Source organism: Brassica napus, chromosome A6 (assembly GCF_020379485.1).
Source record: "Brassica napus cultivar Da-Ae chromosome A6, Da-Ae, whole genome shotgun sequence".
Taxonomy (NCBI): Eukaryota; Viridiplantae; Streptophyta; class Magnoliopsida; order Brassicales; family Brassicaceae; genus Brassica; species Brassica napus.
In genome coordinates, this window is record NC_063439.1 from 21083326 (window position 1) to 21106225 (window position 22900).

General features: G+C 31.1%; 3 protein-coding genes across 3 annotated transcripts; 2 read left to right on the forward strand and 1 right to left on the reverse strand.

Moving 5' to 3' along the window:
- The first annotated feature begins 3026 nt into the window (after window positions 1-3026).
- LOC111198673 (protein SUPPRESSOR OF GENE SILENCING 3) lies at window positions 3027-8302 on the forward strand. Its single transcript, XM_048735056.1, has 7 exons — window positions 3027-3285; window positions 3588-4532; window positions 4609-4900; window positions 4992-5236; window positions 5343-5470; window positions 5561-5847; window positions 8125-8302. Exons 2-6 carry the CDS (start codon window positions 3600-3602, stop codon window positions 5781-5783), a joined length of 1821 nt encoding a protein of 606 aa, XP_048591013.1. The 5' UTR covers window positions 3027-3285; window positions 3588-3599; the 3' UTR covers window positions 5784-5847; window positions 8125-8302.
- A 7938-nt stretch (window positions 8303-16240) lies between these two features.
- Window positions 16241-20454, forward strand: LOC106348319 (cleft lip and palate transmembrane protein 1 homolog). The gene is made up of 13 exons (XM_048735057.1): window positions 16241-17049; window positions 17197-17476; window positions 17563-17709; window positions 17794-17908; window positions 17993-18087; window positions 18194-18297; window positions 18602-18639; window positions 18767-19002; window positions 19113-19206; window positions 19285-19475; window positions 19556-19775; window positions 19865-20032; window positions 20124-20454. The coding sequence occupies exons 2-13, from the start codon at window positions 17243-17245 to the stop codon at window positions 20273-20275; spliced, it is 1794 nt and encodes a 597-aa protein (XP_048591014.1). The 5' UTR covers window positions 16241-17049; window positions 17197-17242; the 3' UTR covers window positions 20276-20454.
- On the reverse strand, window positions 20372-22847 carry LOC106348320 (calcium-dependent protein kinase 12). The gene is made up of 6 exons (XM_013788041.3): window positions 22177-22847; window positions 21584-21727; window positions 21337-21489; window positions 20982-21265; window positions 20668-20892; window positions 20372-20582 (listed from the first exon to the last, which is right to left on the reverse strand). The coding sequence occupies exons 1-6, from the start codon at window positions 22703-22705 to the stop codon at window positions 20448-20450; spliced, it is 1470 nt and encodes a 489-aa protein (XP_013643495.2). The 5' UTR covers window positions 22706-22847; the 3' UTR covers window positions 20372-20447.
- Between the last annotated feature and the right edge of the window lie 53 nt (window positions 22848-22900).

Consider the following 22900-nt stretch of genomic DNA (forward strand, 5'->3'; position numbering starts at 1 on the left):
TTAAAATTAATTTATAATTTGTATGCATCATTTATATTTATAATATTATATTACTTTAATAATACATATGATTTTAATGTTATATATATAATCGGTTTTATTATTTTTACAGTCGATTTAGTTATCATTTGGATAATTTGGATTGCATCTCTGAGTTTAACTATAATATTTCTTATTCTAAATATATTAAAATTTTGATTATTTTTTTTTTTTCATTTAGGTGGTTGTTGTCTTAGAAATGTAAATATATTTTATGAAGATTATGTATAAATTAAGAAATATTTTGCTTAGCATAAAATAAAAATAAACTAAAGTGTATGATTCCAAATCACATGAATTAATATAACGATAATATTTTGAAGTCTCATGAAAATATATAAATTTTAGAAAATAACTAAATTGTAACAGTTGGTTAATATTTTATTTTCATTTTAGTATGTTTTGAGTTGTCCTATGATTTATATTTATAAAAAAGTTACTATTCTTATAAAATTATATATTATTATCGTAGTTAAGATTTTAGATATAAGTTAGATTAGTCGAGTCACTCATGTTGCGAGTATATTGAGTTACATATATTCTTTCAAATTAAAAATAAAGTATAATTATTTTTATTATAATTAAGTCAAATAAAATTAATTTTATTTATCGTTTAAATGTACAGGTATTTTCATAATATTTATCAAATTATTTGTTGATGTTTTTTAAAAAATATAATAAAAAGCGATACTCAATAGGAAGTTACATACATAAGTAGGTGATACATTTTTGAAAGCTTATGAATAGATAATAATATTTATAATAATTAAAATATTATATAAATTCTAAATAACTTTATGCTTTTGATTTATTGAATGAGAACTGAAATTTATTTTAAATATTTTTAAATATGAGAATTCAGATTTGATTTGATATTTTGATTATGGTTATATTAAGTTCCACAAATATAAAAACATAAAATTTAAAAGAAACTTTAATATTAAAAAAATCAAATTAATAATGATAAAGTATAATATATCTACCTCATTCAACTATTTTGTAACTATTTGATCAAAAAAAAATTTATTTTAGTTTAATTATCTCTTAAAAATAAGAGTAAACAAAATTGTGATTGTATTTGAAAATAATATTGTATAAGTAAAATATAATTTATCGATTTTTTTTTGCTGTAATTGGAAGATATTATAGCAACTAAATATATGAAAAATAAATAAAACACTTCAATAATACTAATTATAAACTATTTTTATTCAACTAAACATATATCATTTTATGTTACTTAATTATTTTATGTAACCATCTAAGAAAATAGATAGATACATAAAAATATTTCTATTACTTTGAATTTTTTTTTGTATTATTTAAAATTATGTTTTAAAATAAATATTATTAATTTTTCGAATATCAAGATTATCTGTGTAAATTATTTTTTTAATGAAATCACATTATATACAAATTTATATTTTTCATCTAAGAAAATATAGATATAAAGAAAGTATTTTATTACTTCAAAAGTAATATTACTTTTTTGTGAACTTTCCTTTTTTATGAAATCATATTATATATATATATATATTCGTTTTTCTATTCATTTTTTAATTTTATTAAAAACTTTTTATTATATGTATATGTTTTTGGAAATTTTTTAAAAGGAAGCTAAATAAATAATAATATTTAATATTTTAAATTCATTAAGGATATCAATGTAATCAACCATCGTGATAGTTAATGTGAAAGCGACACATATGATAACGACTTCGCAATTAATATTATAGAGAATAAATATAAAGAAAGTATTTTATTACTTCAAAATTATATTTTATGTTATTTAAAAATATTTTTTAAAAGTAATATTACTATTTTGTGAACTTTCTTCTTTTTTGAAATCATATTGTATATATATATGTATATATATATTCCTTTTTCAATTCCTTTTTTAACTTTATTAAAAAATTCCTTTTTTTATTATATGTATATGTTTTTGGAAATTTTTTAAAAGAAAGCTAAAAAAAATAATAGTATTTAATATTTTAAATTTGTTAAGGGTATCATTGTAATCAACCATTATGATAGTTAATGTGAGAGCGACACATATGATAACGACTTCTCAATTAATATTATAGAGAATAGATATAAAGAAAGTATTTTATTACTTCAAAATTATATTTTATGTTATTTAAAAATATTTTTTAAAGTTACTATTTTGTGATCTTTCTTCTTTTATGAAATCATATTGTATATATATATATATATATATATATATATATTCCTTTTTCAATTCCTTTTTTATTATATGTATATGTTTTTGGAAATTTTTTTAAAGGAAGCTAAAAAAAAATAATAGTATTTAATATTTTAAATTTATTAAGAATATCAGTGTAATCAACCATCGTGATAGTTAATGTGAGAGTGACACATATGATAACGACTTCTTAATTAATATTATAGAGATAAAAGTCAAGAAGAACTGTTTTGCTATATTGGTATCTAACGTTTTGTTTTTGTTTTTTTTTTCCAAATAAAATAGTCAATACGTTTTATTGTAAATATATAGATAATTGTTTATATACGTATATGTTTATAACGGTTGTTTAATAACAGTTTTAGCCCTTACCTACCAATCTAATAGTACATTTAAAGTAAATAGAAAATGTATTTCTAATGTTTAATTAGGATAACATTTTTAAGTTTTTATCACAAAAATAGCATTCAATGAAGAAAATGACTAAAATAAGTTTTATTAAAAGATAAAAAATGTATTTTTACCAAAGAGTTAACTAATTTATACTTAGAGTTTAGAGTTAAGAGATGAGGTTTTGGGGATATGATTTTAAATTTAAAAAATTAAAAAATAAATATTAAAATTTTCATAATAAAAATGAACTATTTTGGTCATTTTTTTCTGAGAACGATTTTTGTGATAAAAACTTCAAAGTGTTATTATAGAGAATTGCCAAAAACAAAAAAATATATTTCTACCTTTTGCAGTGTTTATATGAGTAGCACAAACAAACAAATCATGTTCGTACGTATTAAATGGGCCAAATTAAAGTTGGGCAGAGAAAAAAAAAAGAAAAAGGTCGAAAACAAAATCAAATCGAATGAAATTTGGAGTCCGGACCGGACCCGGAGAAAATAGGCCCTTCTATATAGAAGCGACCCACTCAGCTTTTCTCATTTGTCTCTGTTCATCACTCTCTCCTTTGTCCTTTGCTCCTCACTAGTACTCAACTGTCTCCGAGCGTTTCATCCATCTCGCGAAATCTCCGTCGCCGTTTGCTCTCTGTAAGTTCTTCATCGTCGATCGCTCTCTGCGTACACACCACATGCTTGATTTCGTTTTCTTCCTCGGATAACATTACCCTAAAATTCTCTATTTTTAAGGGTTTTTGTTTTATATTTTTGTATATAAAGTTGTCTCCTTTTTGTTTTTGTTGTGCTCTCCTCGTTTGCGCCAAGTGGTGCTTAGTCGTTGATGTTTTTTTTTTGTTTTCACAGCGGAAAAATCTCGACTTTTTGAGTATTACCTCATGTTTTTGGCTTGATCTATATGAGTGGTGACTGTTGGCTTTTGGTTGATGCAACAGGTTTGGTGCGATATGGGTTCAAGGGGTGATAAGGGAAAGAACGTCTCTTCGGGTGGCTCTAACGCAGAGGTTGAACAGCTGGCGAAAGGCTTTTCGGAGACGAAGCTGGGTCCTTCACAAGACGGTGGAGGAGAGTGGGAGGTCATCTCCAAACGGAACAAGAACAAGCCTGGAAACGCTGCTGGGAAGTCATGGGCCACAGCTCCTAACCAGAACCCTCCTAGAGCGTGGGGTGGTCAGCAGCAGCAGCAAGGGAGGGGTAACAATGGCTACGGGAGAGGAAGGGGAACGCAAGTCTCTACTGGTCGCGGAGCTGGGCGTGGACAAGCGATGAACAGAGGGTATGGTGGTGCTTCGGCTCCTGTTGCTCGACCTCCTCTGGAAGGAGGATGGAATTGGCAGTCTAGACCGGGTGCTGCTCAGCAGGCTGTGACTGAGGAGGTTCCAGAGGTGGATGATGATGATGTTTCTGAGGGAGAGGAGGAGGATGATTGCGATGCTTTGGATGATTCTGATGAAGACCTCGCGAGTGATGACTATGACTCCGATGTGAGCCAGCAAAGCCATGGGACGAGGAAGCAGAACAAGTGGTTTAAGAAGTTTTTCGACAGCTTGGATAGCTTGTCTATCGAGCAGATAAACGAGCCGCAGAGGCAGTGGCATTGCCCTGCTTGCCAGAACGGGCCTGGTGCTATTGACTGGTACAACCTTCAGCCGCTTCTAGCTCACGCGAGGACAAAGGGAGCTAGACGTGTTAAGCTCCACAGGGAACTGGCTGAGGTTCTGGACAGGGATCTGCAGATGCGGGGGGCCTCTGTCATTCCCTGCGGTGAAATTTACGGGCAGTGGAAGGGTTTGGGTGAGGAGGAAAAGGATCATGAGATTGTCTGGCCGCCAATGGTCATCATTATGAATACTAAACTGGACAAGGACGAGAATGACAAGGTTAACTTTTAATTCATTTTCTCTTGCGTTCTGTTGACTATAGGTGGAAAAACTAACTAATGTTAATACATATCAGTGGCTAGGCATGGGCAACCCAGAGCTGCTGGAGTACTTTAACGAGTATCCTGCTATTAGAGCACGCCATTCGTATGGTCCGCAGGGGCATCGTGGGATGAGTGTTCTGATCTTTGAGAGTACAGCGACTGGCTACTTTGAGGCTGACCGCCTACACAGGGACTTAGCTCAAAAGGGGTTAGATAGAGACGCATGGGAGCGTCGCCGCAGTTGGTTTTCTGGAGGTGTTCGCCAGCTTTATGGCTTCCTTGCGATCAAGCGAGATTTGGATTTATTCAATCAGCATTGTCAAGGTTCTCTCTCTCCCTTACAAATATATGTTTGAAGTCTTGATTAAGAGTTTTGTTGGTCCTTGTTTAAAGTTCCATGTGTTTTTTTTGTTAGGGAAAGCAAGGCTCAAGTACGAGATGAAATCGTACCAGGAGTATGTTGTGAAGGAGCTGAGGCAGATAGCTGAAGACAATCAGCAGCTGAACTGGTTCAAGAACAAGCTGACGAAACAGAACAAGCACGCCAAGGTGCTTGAGGAATCGCTGGGAATTTTGAGCGAGAAGCTGCGTAAAACTGCAGAAGATAACCGTATCGTGAGACAGAGAACAAAGATGCAGCATGAGCAGAACAGAGAAGAGGTGTGTTCTTTTTCTCTGAAAACACACACTTGATGTTTTGAATTAGTACCTTCTGATACACTTTTTTTTTTATTTTGGAAAAAAAAAACTTGGTGGGTTGATGAAGATGGATTCACAAGACAAGTTTTTCAAAGAGTCCATCAAGCAGATACATGAGAAAAGAGACGCAAAGGAAGAAAACTTCGAGATGCTGCAGCAGCAGGAGCGTGCTAAAGTTGTTGATTTGCGAAAGAGGTATATATGTATACTATCTTATAGAAATCCTCTGCGTTTTTAGTGAAACAGAAGAGCAAACTAAATTCTTCGGGTTTGATTCTTCTGCAGGGCTGAGGAGGTATCCAGCTTCATAGAGTGTCAAGAGAAAGAGATGAAAGAGTTTGTGGAGGAGAGGGAGAAGCTGATAGAAGAGCAGGAGAAGAAGATGGCAGAGTTGAAGAAAAAGTATTTCGAGGAGATGCTTGATCTAGAGAGGGGATTTGATAAGGCGTTGGAGCAGCTCATGAGCAAGCACGGCCTCCACGATGCAGATGACACAGATGACTACTAGCTCTCAAGTTGGTGAATCTAAGGAGAGACTGGAGAAAAACTATTCTCAATCTTAGTAGGGATAACTAGGATAAGACCCGCGCCTTGCGCGGGATTAAGTTATTATTTTTATTATATTTTGGAGAATGAAACAATAGTTTGACTTCATTTGGATTACGGGTGTTCAATCCGGATATCGGGTTGGTTTCGGTTCGGTTCGGTTTTTTTCGGTATTTGGTTAGTAAAATATAACTACTATTCTAAATCCATATTTACTTTGACTTTAATCTTTCACATACTTTTGAAAGATTTCAACTGGATGACTAAATTGATCAGCCAATCTTGTTGCTTTAAATCATTAGTGTTTATATATATATATATTATTTAGTTTGAATATTTATTAAATAAAAATTCATATGCGTTATATTTTATGATCATTTGTAACTTATTATAACAAAAAAATAATCTATTGATCACAAAATTTTCAGAGTGGGAATATTCAAATTTCTAATAATATATAGACGTTTTAAAAAATTCAAATATAACATATAAGAAAAAATATAAATGTTTTTATTATATATTTAATGTGATTTTTTAATGTCTTTCAATAATATAAAATTAAAAAAAAAGAACTAAGATACCAAAATTGTTATCAAATATTTATTATTCATAATAATTAATTTTCATATATACGTTAATCATATTAGGTAATTTCGTAGCTTCTAATTAAGGAAAGTGCAAAAAAAATTTTGGTAGATTATTTATCAATTCGATAGTTAGTTTAATAAAAAATATAATGTAAGTCAAGATGGACCAACCTATTTTTCTAAGAATAGTATATTTTATATAGTCATTTATTAAATGAGAATTTATAATCATACAGTTCTATGATCATTCATATCATTTTATAACTGAATATTTAAATCATCGATAACAAAATTTTCAATGTGAAATCTTTAATAAGTTTATAATTTATAAATGTTTTTGAAAATTCATTGAAAGTTTTAATATTAAAATATTTATGTAATCTTATGGTATATAGTATAATCTATATATATATATATAAATATATATGTTTTATTATTAAATGATATTTTTTACTCATATGGTTTTAAAATAATGTGTATCTTCTTATAATATTAAATAAAAGTTCATATTAATACAATTTTATGATCATTTGTAACTTATTATGACAAAAAAAAAATCTATTGATCACAAAATTTTCAGAGTGGGGATCTTCAAATTTCTAATAATTTATAGACGTTTTGAAAAATTCAAAATATAACATATAAGAAAAATTATAAATGTTTTTATTATATATTTAATGTGATTTTTAAATATATTTTAATAATATAAAATTAAAAAAATAACTAAGATACAAAATTGTTATCAAATATTTATTATTCATAATAATTAATTTTCACATATACGTTAATCATATTAGGTAATTTCGTAGCTTTTATTTAAGGAAAGTGCAAAACATTTTTTGGTACGTTATTTATCAATTCGATAGTTAGTTTAATAAAAAGTGTAATATAAGTTAAGATGGACCAACCTATTTTTCTAGGAATAGTATATTTTGTATAGTTATTTATTAAATAATAATTTATAATCATACGGTTCTATGATCGTTCATATCGTTTTATAACAAAATATTTAAATCATCGATAACAAAATTTTCAATCTGAAATCTTTAATAAGTTTATAATTTATAAATGTTCTTGAAAATTCATTGAAAGTTTTAATATTAAAATATTTATGTAATCTTATGGTATATAGTGTTTAATATATATATATATATTTATTTATTTATTTTATTATTAAATGATATTTTTTACTCATATGGTTTTAAAATCATGTGTATCTTCTTATAATAAAAATATTAAACCATTGATCATTAATTTTTAACATAATAATTGTAATAGTTTTAGTCATTTATTGTCGTTTTTAAAAATTCAAAATATAACATATACGAAAAAATCTAAATTTTATTTTTATAGCTAATTTGATTGTTTAATTTATTTTAATAATATAAAATTAAACAAAAAATGATGGAGGAGATATACATTGTTATCAAATCTTTATTATTAAACTCATTAATTGTCATATATATATTAGTCATTTATGGTAATTCCGTAGGTTTTATTTAAGGAAAGAAAATATCATATCATATCATTATATCATATAGTTTGACCAACTTATGTATCTAACAATATATAAAAATCGAATGTGGACCTACTTATTTTTCAATTGAATGTAATTGACTACCTAATTGAGTGCCACCTATGCATTGGGGCCTCTTTTAATTAATACAAAATTGAGGTTACATTTTTTTAAATGTTCCTCAATTAATATATAAGGGATAATAATAATCTAAGGAGATTTTAAGACACTATTATTCTCCATTTTCAGTAAGACGGCTAAGGAAGTATTTTGTGACCAAAACAAAGTTTAAATGTTTGATAAGTATCAAAGTTTAGAGCTATCTCCAAAAAAGAACTCTATTTTGAAGTTTCAAAAACTCTATATTTAAAGTTTCAATGTGTTCTTTTCCAAAAATAAAACTTCAAACTTAATTTCAAAATTATTTATATTTTACACTATGGTCCTTATATTTATCATAATTGATGTAAATTCATAAAACTTCTATAAATAACTAGTACATATATATAAATATTACATAAATATTAATTAAAAAAATCTTACACTAAAATATAAAATTATAAATAAAAGTACATAATTAAATATTAAACTGCAAAACATTATTCCATAAGATTATCTAACCTATACTAAAAGGGTTATATGAGCATCAGAGAGTGTGTCCACGTAGGACAATTAAATCAGCCAATCAGGAAACTTCTTTTTGACACGTCACACACGCGATCTCCAGAAGCGAGTCTCGGCCTCTTTTCTTTTCGTCTTCTCCGTCATCTTCGTTTCATTCGATCACCGTTCTGGCTTACTAGCAATCAATCCCTTATCGAGCAATCAATCTCCTCTCTGTTCTTAAACGCAGTTCGACGGCGACGTTGTTCATATACCTTATCGCAGCCGACGTATCTATCGATTTTCTTGAAGTTCATCTCAACGAGTATCAAAACAGGCACCGTTACGGAACTTCCGCATTCAATTATTTTCATTAACACTCTAATTAACTCTATTTTCCCACTCATCACACGATCTGTCGTTCAATACATCCTCCTCTTCTTCCGTTATGAGAATCTGCAGCTATATATATGTAAGTTTCTTCCCGTAAAATTCATCATTTCATTCTTCTGAATCCTTAATTTAGTTATGTTCTTAAAGAGAGTCTCCAATAGTTGATGAGCGAAGAAAAGGGCTGTGTCTATTGTTTTGTTTTTTTTTGTATCAGATATTAAAGATCGTAACTTTCCAGCTCATTTTTTCAGCTAACCTTCACCTAATTTGCATTTAGATTAATGTTGGTTGAAACAAACTTAATTCATGGTATTTAGTTATATGAAGAGGATATGTAATCTATTTCACTGGATTTGGTTTTATATTTATTGTTAATGGAATCACTTAAAGTATATGGTACAAGCAGAATCTATGTGGGTTTTATTGTTTTATCATGATCAATTCTTTTGTCCTTTTGTGATTCTAATTGGTGGAAGCTATACACTGTTTTAGAGCCTTTGGCTCTAAAGATTTTGATTTATGTGTCAAAAAATTTCTTGGTACTTAGAAAAGGTTATAACTTTTCTTATCATGAAAAGGCATAAACTTTATTACTATTGTTGTTTCTCTATGGTGGCTCAGGTTGCGAAGATAAAGAAGTTTCAAAAAAAAGCTGGCAAAGGAGCTTTGAGATGGGTTCGTTTGGACGACGATGATCAGGATGATCGTAATGAGCTCGCCCTTTTCTTGCTTGGACCATCTGATCTGAAAGGAAACAACTTTCCACAAGTGGTGTAAAAGTAATTCAGCTTCAAGAACATAGAAGGATGGCAAGTGCTACTGATGATATCGGTGCTTCAAACATTGCAGTTTCTGATGATGGATACTCCAGAAAGCTTCTGGCTAGCCATTGTTCTACCTACACGAAAAGTTCCTAGCTTCTCTGGCTTCTTGAACTATATGGAGTCTGATTCCAAAAACTCTGTTAGAAAGTGAAAGGCCTTAGATCGTCACGGAGACTTTGATGATGCGTTGTTACCTATCCAAACTAACCAGTCAAGATCTTCCAACGTATTCCCTTTTACTTACAAATCTCTTACTAAGAGGCTTTCCTAACTTTTCATCAGAATTGATTGTTTGAGAGGGATAAGAGCTGTATAAAGTGCGAAGAGGATTGTTAAAAAAAAGAAGCTTCACTGTTGGTATTGAGCTATACTGAGGCAACTAAAATGGTATCAATGTCAAATGCGTGGCAAATCCATTGAAGCTGCAATTTGGATTCTACTCTTACTTTTTCTTATAGATAATATTCTATGCATTCAGATACGCATTATAGAAATCAGTGCTTAAGTATTAAGATGGCATGTTTGGCACTGTGGTAGTGAGAGCACGGTATGTAGAAAAAGACAGTTACGAAAGACCATGTTAGAGTTCCTTGATATTATGTGTAACGAGTTTTCCAACAGGTTGATTTGGCACAATCTACATTTTTAAATGTACGTACTAATTCCTTTTCTTTTTTTGAACCAATATGTACTAATTCCTATGTTATGATATTATGAAACATAGAAAACACATTTTTGTTAGATTATTTACTGAGAAAGTAAGAAATTAAAGTAAGTTTGTCTTTCTCTTTATTAGAGCCAATTCGAGTTGAGCACATTGTGTTTGAAGTGGATGTTTTGTAATACAGAAATACATCTTGATTAGAATATTCAAAAGTGGTTTCCATCAAAAATAAATCTGATTTTCGTTTTACTTTTACAACCAATCCGAACAAATTATTTCGTCAGTGATATCTAACCTTATAATCTGAGCACGTAAGCTTCCCCTTTCGCCAAGATGTTTCTATTACATAAAACTGGACTGACTAACTAAGTTGCTAAGATGTTTTACTAACTTCCCCTATGTTTCAAGCAAGTTAGTCCAAGACGGGCCTACGAAATACATACAATCTATAAACAAACCTAACATCTATTCTTACAAGGTCCAACCAAAATGAGATGTAAACAATCCCACACACATTTTAGAACATATATTACCCAGTTTTGAAACTTCATGCTTCTAGAAATACTTGGTAATGTATGTTTTACAAATGTGAAGAACACATTTCTATTAAAATGTTATATATAATTATATAACGGTTAGAAGTTTAAAATATCTATATTAGCAAAATAAAGAAGAACCCATTTCTATTGAAATCATCTCAACCATCAAAGTGATACATATTATCCAGACTCATAAATGGTTACTAATATTTTTAATAATGAACTAATAGTATAACACATAATATATCTTCTAACCATTATATAATTATATATAACATTTAATTTTAATCTATTAAATTTTAAATGTTTTCATTAGGTTTTTTTTATATACACCAAAATAGTGAAAACGTAATAATACAATGTATACTAATATGAAAATATTTTCCGGACCAATATATTTTTGTTTTAAGATGAAGATAATAATAATTCCACACAATGAAAGAATATGTCAACAGAAAAACAAATTCAATAAAAATATACATCAAACTTAAAACATATCTGAACACCATATTGCTTAACTACTCTTAAAAGTAAAAACCAATTAACAGCATACAATTTTTTAGTCATGATAGTGAAGATATTTCTAACAAAAACATGATTCTAAAAATAACTAATAATCTAATCGTAAACAATACGAAAAAATTGTAAAAATTGTAAGAATTGTAAAAATTGTAAAAATAATTTTCATGACTATTATAAAAATAATTCTAAAAACAATAATGTATTTTATGTTACAATAACAAATATTCCGCGTGAAACACAAATATATGAGAAATAACAAAAATATCATAAAAACAGAAAAAGTCACATAATTTTTAAAATATTTTCTCTAAGTAATTAATAAAAAAAATTAATAAAATAGAACGAATAAGTTAAATATAAAAATAAATGAAAATTTTATTTATATAAATTAAAAACCATATAAAAATAAGTGTAATAACTTCATGAATTTCAAAAAAAAAATTGAATATAAATTTAGTATGATATGAAAATAAAATGTATGTAATTATAAATATTAAGTTGAAACGTAAGAAAAAAGGTAAGATATAAAAGTATAAATGAAAGTAGATAATATAAAGTAAAATAAACAAATAAAAATATATGTATTACAAAATAAAGAAGAATACTTTTCTATTGAAATCATCTCAACCAACAAAGTATAAAATTTAGTTATTGCAAAAAAAAGGTCAAAATCATAATAAAACCCTATAAAATAAAGTAATATAAAGTAGCCACATATATAATCAAACCTCTCCAAATAAAAACAAATATTAAACCAAATATATTTATTTCCCGTGTGAAGTGCATACCGACCCTAGAAAACTATTCTCTTCTTTTCCTGCTGCCACATCAACAAATAGATTAACCACAGGTAGCCACGTGTATTAATGAGAAAAGATAACGAGTTTGGTTTCTTACGAGTTTTTCATTGGACTCAATATTGGATTATCGTTTAAATTCTCAATGGGCCTTAATACCACCAAAACATAAACCACATTAATGTAGTTAGGGTTATTGTTTGGGAACTTCCTATCAAAACTCCTCACCGTGTATATGTTCTTCTTCGATTCATCTTCCAGGCGATAAGGAATCTGCAAAGCGTTATTGAATCATGCTTAATCCAAGCGTCGTCTTTAATGCAATCATGCATCACCCTTTATTCCCTTCCTCTGAATCTTTGATTATAAATAGGTATACTCTCTACCGACTCATCAACTCAATCCTCTCAATCAAAAGCTTTTTAAAAATCAAGTTATAAAAATGGCTGACTCCCTAATTTAAATACTGGTTGTTGTACCTCCACAGCTCCACTATTGAGGTTTGCCTCCCTCTTGCGACTATCATTGAATCATGTGCAACCTCCCTCTTGCGTAAGATCTCTATCTATCAGTTCATTATAATCCAGATCTTTATTTAAAAATTTGTCATTTGCTCATGATTTTTGTTTTTTTAACACCACTCATTCGCTCATGATCATATTTAGTTTTCTGGCTGTTTGGCGTGAGAAATTATAAGTATTTGAGTTGTTCAATAGATTCTCGCTAATAACTTCGTCACTGGAACAATTGCATATTTGGGTTGCTTCTGACTTTTCTTATTAATAGATATGTGTTGTGGAGATATAGGGTTGCTCAGAGTATAAATAAGGTGATTCATATGAGATGAATAATGGATCGCTGAGTTCTCTCCTCATGTTTTTTTTTATCAGTAGCACTGGAGTATGAGATGGGTGATGCTCATATGGCTATCCAAGCCATATTGGTGAGCCAAGCTTTGCATAAAATGGGCCGCTCTTTGTCGCGTAAGTGATGAAAAACCTTTAGAACAATTCCAAAATAAGTGAATGACTTAAAGCGTAAATCTAAAGTTGTTGTATCTAATAAAATATTTAAAATCCACCCAGCTTCTTTTAACGACTGAGTAAGGAGACACTATGTCAATTTAAAATGTATAAGAGAAGCTATAAGTTTCAATAAATTTAGAAACAAAAATATTACAGATAGAAATAAGTTATAATTTATTTGTTGGATTTGAATTATACTTTTGAGTAAATTAATATATTTTACTTCTTGATTATAATTATAAAAACATTGATGAAAATGTGAAATAATGACATTTTTATCATAATATTTTAAAATAAAATAAAATATTATAATCAACAAGAATAACAAAATATTCAATATAATATTAATTTATTATAATTATATTTTTCATAATATTTTAATCTTTTTTCATTTGCTTACCCGCCCGTAGGGCGGGTTTTACCCTAGTTTCCATAATGCTCCCATATATGATCAACTAGTGCATTTCGAAGTAAGAAATAATTCTCTTTATTTTTTATTTGTAGATTACGAGCCAAAAATTGTTGAAATCGGATACCCTCATAATATGGCTGCTGATAGTTTGATATCATCAAACGAAAAAATCATTGATCTTTTAAACGAAAGTACAACAAGCAGGAAAAAATGTCATGAAATGATTGAATTACAACTGCAAAATGAAGCAAAAAAGTTAGCTATTAAAGAAGTAAAAGAGAAAAATAAAATATTGCTAAAAAAACTTAGCTTCTATCGATGATGTTAATATTCGTGAATACATTCGATCTGAACAAGAAAGAATCATACGAAAAATGCGTCAAGAGCAACAACAACAATCATCTTCGGTTACACAAAATTTGTTTGGACAATATTTTGGAGATTTTGGAGGTTCCGGAGCAAATTTACCATACTATTAGTGTTGTTATAATATTTAAATTTGAGTAATAATTATGTCTTCATGTGTCTTTTTAATAAGTTTTTATTATATTTTTTTTGTAATATTCTTGTTGCTTAATTCTAGTTTTAAAATATTACCGCACGGGTGTTTGTTTTCACTTTTCTATACATAAATTATTGTTTTAGAACATAAGTGGTATATATTTTTAATGTTAATCATATACTTAAATATTTATATAACTATTTCAAATATAATAATTTTATAATTTACATGTTATAATTAATTAATTATTTAAACCTTATGTATTTGCCACTTCTTATTATATATTTATTTTATTGTATTTGCATTTAGTTATTAAGCAAATTAATATATTCATAAGAAAATATATTTAAAAAATATTTTGTATTTAATTTATGCTAAATTCTGATCCGTATTTCAAATCTGAATTTCTTTTTACCAATATTTTTATGCTTATTCATTTTAGATAATTTATTATTGTATATATAAAAGTGTAAGATATGTTAATTTTTATACATGTATTATATAGTTTGTTAATTTTAAGCCGTTCTATCATCATATTATATTTTAAATAAATAGTTTATATTTATGAAAATAAAATTTATAAATTTATCAATTGAATATAATTTTATCATATCTATTTTAATATAATAATTATATTTTAACATGATCATGAATATAAAAGTAGACAAAATATGATATATATATTTATTTTCATTTATAAACGATAACTTAAAATACATTAAGTTATTGTTTAAATATTACACAGATTTATTAGAATTTTTAAAATATAATATATAAATATATATTATATTTAAAATGAAAATATATTATGATTAAAGTAGTTACAAAGATTTTATATTATTAACTTTAAAGAAATACATGTTAATTTTTATACATGTGTTATATAGTTTGATAATGTTAACCCATCTTACCAACATATTAGATTTTATTTTTGAACATAAATATTTTATAATTACGAAAATAAAATATATAAATATATAAATTTAATACAATTTTATTATATTTAGCTCAATATAATAATTTTAATTTAATATGATTGATTATGATTATATAATAACTAAAATATTATAGATTTTATTTATTTTTCATTTTATATAACTGAATATATTAATGTATAATAATATTTTAAACTAATTTCGAAATTAGTGAAAATATTTAAATATAATTTCGAAAATAAAGATCTTGTAAAAATCTTTTTAACAGATTTGTTAGAATTTTAAAGTAAATATATTTATATTTAAAATAAAAAGATATCAAAAGATACTATGATTAAAATATTTTAAAAATTATATTTATTATTAGTCTGAATTAAAATATAGTATGAATTTCTATGAATAGGTCCATTAGGTCCATTTTTAAAAAAATCACACATGAATCAAGGTTGTGACTTCTGTTTTAATATATAAGATAAATCTTGTTTTAATTTTTTTTAATTTAATTTCATGTGTAAAACTTAAATTTATATAACAAATTTGAAATATTTATGAGATATAAAAGTTTTAAGGATTAAAACAATAAACAAAAAAAATATTTAAGAATTATAAATATGATGTATAATTATAAAGATCAAAATGCAAATAAAAAGATGAAACTTCAAATTTGAAGTTTTAAAAAGTGAAACTCTATATTTGGAGTTTCACTCTTCAAAACTTCAAATTTGAAGTTTTGAAGTTCCTTTTTGGAGAGCAAAAAACTCTATATTTGGAGTTATAGAGTTTCTTTTGGAGATGCTCTTAGGCAGACTAAAAGGAGTTATACTTAAGAGTCTCGAAATCTTGGGAAGGGGGGGGGGAAATTAAAAGATAATTAACATGTTTTGGGTGATAATAGTAAAGTTATCAAAAATATAGGTACCTTCCGTGCAGTTTTAGATATTTAACATGCTGGGGTTGATAATAGTAAAGTTATCCAAAATTTAGGGGCTTTACGGTGCAATTATAGATATTTAACATGTTGGGGGTGATAATAGTAAAGATATCTAAACTATAAGGGCCTAGCGTGCAATTATACTAATAATGTTGACAAAGACAATGGTGTGTCATACTCTTACTTGCATTACATTGGAAGAGCATCGTCACACGACTTCTTTTTTTTTTTGTCATCTGTTGTTATATTGATTCGAAACTGGTTAAGCCAAAAGGCAAGTTACAAAGGCTGTCGTAATGAAACGACACCATAATCTAGAGCGGGCAGTTAAGAGACACAACCCGAGCCATAAGCCGGCAACTGCACAAATACAATCCCGGAGACAAAATCAAACTACCATACACGGACTACAAGAACATAGCTAATAACATAAGAAGCCAAAACACAACCAATCTAGATAAGAATCAAACTCCGCCATAGAAAGAACAAACCGGATCGATAGTTTATGGATAACCGTTGCTGTAGAATATGTCTCATAAGCGCTTCTGCCCCACCGCCTCCCTTCAGATCCAACTTAAACTCGCCATTGACCTCTGTAGAAGCTCACCACGCGCCGTCTACGCGTCTCAACACCATAGCGGAGCCAACCAAGCCTTACTCGAAGCATACTCTTACTCAAACCAGCCGGTAATTATAAATCCATCACCACAAACCGTAGATCTGAAGAGATCGAGGTCCATGGATTCCGATTTGAGACTCTCCGCTTCAACACGAATGAATGAAGCTTCCGACCAGATCTGAAACCCTTTAGATTAATAAGCAAACCATAAACAAGACTGAAACAAGAAGAAAAAGGGGATCCACCCTCTCACAGTACCAACGGCCGGGGCCATCGACCGGAGAAGGTGAAAAGACGGTGACTTTCAACTTCTCTCTCTTGTCGCCGTTCTTCTTTGTGTTGCCTTTTTTGTGTCTATAGTAAGTCACACGACTTCAATCTCTTGTATTTATTTATTCTGATCTACATCAAAAATATAATATAAAAATATAAAAAAGATTTAAAAATCTCCGTTAAATATCTCTCCACTGAATCCAACAACCTCCTTGACGAGTTTCACATCTCAGCTTGAATCCGCCGTATACGTAACGGAAAGCATCTCGATCCGCTAACATGGCCCCGCCGGTAGGACAAACGGCGGCGGTAGCAGAAGCTGCTGGCGGCGGCGATGCTCAGCCGCAACAGCAGCAGCAGCAGAGAGGGTTTGGCTCAACGGTATCCGGAATAATAAGGATCGCAGTGTTCTGGTACTTTGCTTCGAAGTTCTTTTCGCCTAAGCAGAAACCGATGGATCCTTCTCAGCCTCATCACCTCATGACCAATCTCTTCCACAAGGGCGAATCATTGGTAAATTACTAAACTGCCGCTTCTCATTAGCCTTGTGAAATTGGATTTAGATAATTAGGGTTTAGAAGATTTGATTCTCTTTGTAGGATATGTGGTTTTATCTATCAGAGCAAGAGAAGTTCAGTGACTTTAGCAACGAAGGTGCGCTCTATTGGCACGAGACGAATATACCTTATGCTGTGTGGACACCAGAGAGTATCAGGACTCGATCACTCAAGTATTATCCATCTGAGGTACTATAAAAAAAATTCATATGCTTGACTTTATTTACGAAGCTGCATTGAGTTTACTAACTTCGCTATGCTGTGTTGTTACAGACTTTGCAGAATAATGGAAGTCTCTATGCTCATGTCTTCTTTGCTCGATCTGGATTCCCTATAGACCCCAGTGATCCTGAGTACCAACCTCTTAATAGCTTTGGCAGGACTCACCGTAAGAGCTTTCTCAAAAGGCTCTTTCTTTAGGTTTCTGTATTTGCTGAATGGGACTTGTCTTTTTTTTTTTTTGATATTTTAGCTGTTGCGACTTACTTTCCAAAGCGAAAAGCAAATAAGAAGAAGAGCCTCCTAGGTAATGCTAAAGACTCTGATGAATCCCAGCCAGAACCTGAGGTATGCATGTGTGGAAGTTTTCTTTGAGGGAATATTGCGTAAAATTTTGATGTTATGGTCTTCAATAGATGCGTAATAATGAACTAATGTGAAGCTTACTCCGCAGAAACTTGGTGATAAGAACTCAGAAGTCAAGGAAGAAGTCCCTGTGGAATGGGTATCCCTCTGGAAACCCAATGTCACGATTAACCTGGTCGATGATTTTACTCAGTAAGTCATTGTGGTATTTCGTGTTGTATCAAAGAAACTGGGACTAAGAAACAACCATTGCAGACTAAAATGAAATAATAAAGATAATAATGATGGATCCAGAATATTTAGCTGAGTAAGTAAACTTATCAATTATGGCTATAAGCCTTATAATCTTAACTCTTATACAATCATCGGGGAGAATACATAAAAAATACATTGGCAGTTGTTGGCATACTTGATTTACTTTTTGGCTGTCTGTCAATGTTGCATTAAATATGACTCCATACTGTTTGACTAATATCTGCTTTTAATTTTGTTACAGCTATTCACAGAGTGGTGTACCACCAAACATTGCACCCCGTATCCTTTTTTTTTTCGTAAAAAGGATTAAATAAATACTTATAACTATTTAGGTTTACACAACTCTCTTGGCATATGTCTACTTGCCCAATATGTTATGTGTTGTACTTAACTTTAGATTTTACAGACTTGCTGGTAGAACCTAGCACGGGAAATTACTATCCTACGATTTACTTCAATGAGTTTTGGCTGCTAAGGGACAAGATGATTCCAATGAATGAGACAGTCTCAGAAGTACCACTTGAACTTGAAATAAGCCCCATAAGCATGATGAAGTGGCAACTGTTTCAGCAAGTTGATCAGTCTTTCCAGATGCAGCGTAGCTATGGAAGCATGCTTGATGGTGAATCTGACGAACTAAAGGTAATTCTGGTCCTTTATGTTTCACATGAACCTACGATGTGGTGTTATATTTTTAATAGATGCTGTTTTTGTTCTTGGAGATGATTGTAAACATGTTTATTGCTTTGCAGAGAGTTTTTCTGGAAGGAAATCCCTATCTGTTGGGCATCACGATGTTTGTTTCGATGCTTCATTCTGTGTTCGACTTCTTGGCATTTAAAAATGGTAATTTAAGACCCAAAATATAACAGTCTCTTTCTTAACGTTTGTTGATATTGACTTATCTTGTTGCGTACCCTGTAGATATCCAATTCTGGAACAAAAACAAATCTATGGAAGGACTGTCTGCAAAGTCTGTTGTACTGAACTTTATCTGTCAGTTTGTCATCTTCCTCTACCTTCTTGACAACGACACTTCATGGATGATACTGGCCAGTTCCGGAGTTGGTGTCTGCATTGAATTCTGGAAAATAGGGAAGGCTATGCGCATAGAGGTACTTGTAGTATTTACACGTTTCATTTCTGATGTTGTTGCTTATCCATAGAAACCTTGTTAAACATGTAAACTTGATAGGTTGATCGAAGTGGAATGATTCCAAGGTTGAGGTTCCACGACCGTGAATCATATGCAAGCAATAAAACCAAGGAGTATGATGACATTGCCATCAAGTTCTTATCCTATGTGCTTCTCCTCCTTGTCGTGGGATTATCCATATATTCTCTGGCTTACGAACGTCACAAGAGCTGGTATTCGTGGATCTTGTCTTCACTTACAAGCTGCGTCTACATGTTCGGTAAAAGCCTTCACCATCCTTAAAAAAGAACTGGTGAGATTCTCTCATTGTGAAACTGTTCTGATTTTGGGATTTGTGTGTGTTTGCAGGTTTCATCATGATGTGTCCTCAGCTATTCATCAACTATAAACTAAAATCAGTGGCACATCTACCATGGAGGCAGATGACTTACAAGTTCCTCAACACCATTATCGATGATCTATTTGCCTTTGTCATCAAAATGCCGATTCTGCATCGGCTTTCTGTATTCCGAGATGGTAAGTAAATTCTAGCAAAATACCCTCTCTACTACGTATTCCGAGATGCTACTTATATAATGAATCTCTCTTTCTGTGTGTGTATGTTCAGATGTGATATTCTTGATATACTTATACCAAAGGTGGGTCTACCCTGTCGACAAGACACGTGTTAACGAGTTTGGTTTTGGAGGTGAGGATGAAACTGCAGAGAAGAAGTTGATCACTGAGAAAGAAGAAGAAGACAACAAGAAAACAAACTAAGCTCTTCCTTTTACTTATGTGATAGTTTTATAGTTTCTTAATTTGTTTTTGTTTTTGTTTTTGCCTTCACGTAATGTTAACTTTCGAGAAACATTATAAGAAAACTCATGTTTTGATTGTTTTGTTTTAAGTTATTAATGTCAAACTACCAAATTTCAGTAAAAAAATAAGTTTAGCCATTGATTGACTCATCAGGAAGAGGGTTTTCAAAGCTGAGAGTGTTCCTCATAGTTCTCCTGCCGATACCGCCATTACCATTTCCTTTCCTCATCATTGCCACAAACTCTCCATAGTCTATTTGCCCATCCTACAAAAACCAAAACAGCCATAACTATTCTTTTCATCAAGAAGAAAAAGTTTAAGAAGATCTTTGTGAAGCTACTACTACTCACATTGTCTTGATCAATGTCTTTGATCATTTCATCAAGATGTGAATCGTTTATACCAAACTCTTTCCAAGCCTGTTGAAGCTCGTCAATAGTGATGTAACCACTTGCATCTTTGTCAAAGAAGGAGAATGCAGCCACTAGATTCTCTTCTCTCTCCAGCTTGTTCAAGTGGATTGTTGCAGCTAAGAACTCTCCATAGTCTATTGTTCCACTTTCATCAACATCAGCCTGATGATGCGCACACACACACAAACACAATGAGAGAAATGATTAAGAATAATGAAAAATAAATAGTAAAGAAGAGAGCTGTTAGTTACTGCATGCAAGAGTTCTTGGATCTCTGATTCCATAAGCTCTGACCCAACACGTTTCATACTGTCTTTCAACTCTTCAAATGTGATGGTCCCACTGTCGTCTGTGTCTATCATCTTGAACATTTCTTTAAGCCCACCGATCTCTTCCTCAGATAGTCTCTCTGCTATTACACGTAATGCCATCTTCTTAAGTTTGTTCATTGCAGAGAACTTCTTCAGGCGGGACACTACAGCGCAGTCCAATGGTTTATCTGGAGCAACCGTATCATCCACAATCCACGGATGACCTGACAAAAGAAGAAAAATTGAATCACCACTTGCTAGAAAGTCCATCAACTTAAAAGGCAAGAGAGCTTACACAAGACTTGATGAGCAGTAAGCCGTTTCTTAGGATTGCCCTCGAGCATTTTCTTGATAAGATCCTTGGCGCTCTCTGAGATGCTAGGCCAAGGATTGGTCTCAAAGTTCAACTTTCCCTGTAAAATCTTTCTGAAGATGCCAATCTCACTTTCTGGATACAAAAGTAGGACACATGAGAGAGTGTAACGCTTTGCCATTATATAGAGAAAGAAATAAAGAAAGAAAAGGGATTTGAAAAAACTAACCAGCCCAGAAAGGAGGGAAACCACATAAGAGAATGTAGAGGATAACTCCAGCGCTCCATACATCACATTCACGGCTGTAATGCTTATGTAAAACCTCAGGTGCCACATAGTATGCACTCCCAACTAGTTCTGAAAACGTTGCTCCTGAGAATATAAAATAAAAACACACACACAAACTCACAGTCATAACCAGGGCCGGTTCTAGACAAATCCGGATGAAACATTCAAATAAGGATCCCCAAAATTTCTTTAAAAGGTTACATAGACATAGGTCCTAAATTTGTAAAAACGGTCTTTTAAAAGGAGTTTTTTTTTTAATTGAAATCTTTCCTAAGTCGTCGTCTACTACGGCTTCCAAAATCTCAGGGCCGGCTTTGGTCACAACATTTGAGAGATAGATCTTAAGCAACAGTTCAATGTACTTTCCCAAACAATACCAAGTAGATTTTGTATTTACCATATTCAAGAATACATTAAAACTTGGTTAAGAACACTTTAACAACCATTCCATTTTATCAACAGACATAACAATTCAAAGTCTTGATGTTTGGTACATAAGAGAGAGAGTCCACTTAATAACACTAAAGTCAGACCTGGTTTGCAGAAAACAGAGAGGCCAAAGTCAGTGGATTTAAGAGAAGCATCTTCATCACAAGACGCAAACAAGAAGTTCTCAGGCTTAAGATCTCTATGCAACACCCCAAGAGAGTGACAAGTCTCCACAACCCCAACGATGGTCTTCATGAGCTTAGCAGCTTCTCTCTCGCTGTAATGACCTTTCTTCACGATTCTATCGAACAGCTCACCTCCTTCGCAGAGCTCCATCACAAGGTGGACGCTGTTGGAATCCTCGTACGTGTCTTGTATCCGGACAACGTTGGGGTACTCAGACAAGTGATGCATTATCTGTATCTCCCTCAAAACGTCGTCGTAGTCTTCTTGGCAAAGGAGCTTCCTTTTGGGTATGGATTTGCAGGCGAGCTTTTGACCTGATTGGTTGTGTGTGCAGAGGTAAGTGGTTCCGAATTGTCCTTGTCCGAGCACTTTGCCGAGAGAGTAATCGTCTTCCACGTTTTTGGTCTTGTAAGGGAGAACCCACCTGGTTCTTGGTTTGTTAGCCATGGTTTGAGAGTGATCTTTTGTGTTCTTGTGGTTTAGTTTAAGCAGAGGAGGAAGAAGAAGAAGAGCAAAAAAACTGACTTGGAGGTATTGAAGAGAGGGAAGTGAAGAGATAAACCATTTCTTGACCACTTGGGATGATTAATTAATTGCCATTAATTAACTTTCCTTTTGAGTTTTGTCTTTTCACTTTAAGAT

Bases quoted from the DNA above. Each gene is read 5' to 3' on its own strand.
- LOC106348320 (XM_013788041.3), bottom strand. From the start codon at position 22,705: ATGGCTAACAAACCAAGAACCAGGTGGGTTCTCCCTTACAAGACCAAA. The intron at 21,266-21,336 runs GTAAGCTCTCTT...TTCTTTTGTCAG, and splicing joins TACTGCTCATCAAGTCTTGT to GTCATCCGTGGATTGTGGAT. The intron at 20,583-20,667 runs GTGAGTAGTAGT...TGGTTTTTGTAG, and splicing joins AAGACATTGATCAAGACAAT to GATGGGCAAATAGACTATGG.
- LOC111198673 (XM_048735056.1), top strand. From the start codon at position 3,600: ATGGGTTCAAGGGGTGATAAGGGAAAGAACGTCTCTTCGGGTGGCTCT. The intron at 4,533-4,608 runs GTTAACTTTTAA...AATACATATCAG, and splicing joins ACAAGGACGAGAATGACAAG to TGGCTAGGCATGGGCAACCC. The intron at 5,471-5,560 runs GTATATATGTAT...ATTCTTCTGCAG, and splicing joins GTTGTTGATTTGCGAAAGAG to GGCTGAGGAGGTATCCAGCT.
- LOC106348319 (XM_048735057.1), top strand. From the start codon at position 17,243: ATGGCCCCGCCGGTAGGACAAACGGCGGCGGTAGCAGAAGCTGCTGGC. The intron at 18,298-18,601 runs GTAAGTCATTGT...ATTTTGTTACAG, and splicing joins CTGGTCGATGATTTTACTCA to CTATTCACAGAGTGGTGTAC. The intron at 19,207-19,284 runs GTAATTTAAGAC...CGTACCCTGTAG, and splicing joins CTTCTTGGCATTTAAAAATG to ATATCCAATTCTGGAACAAA.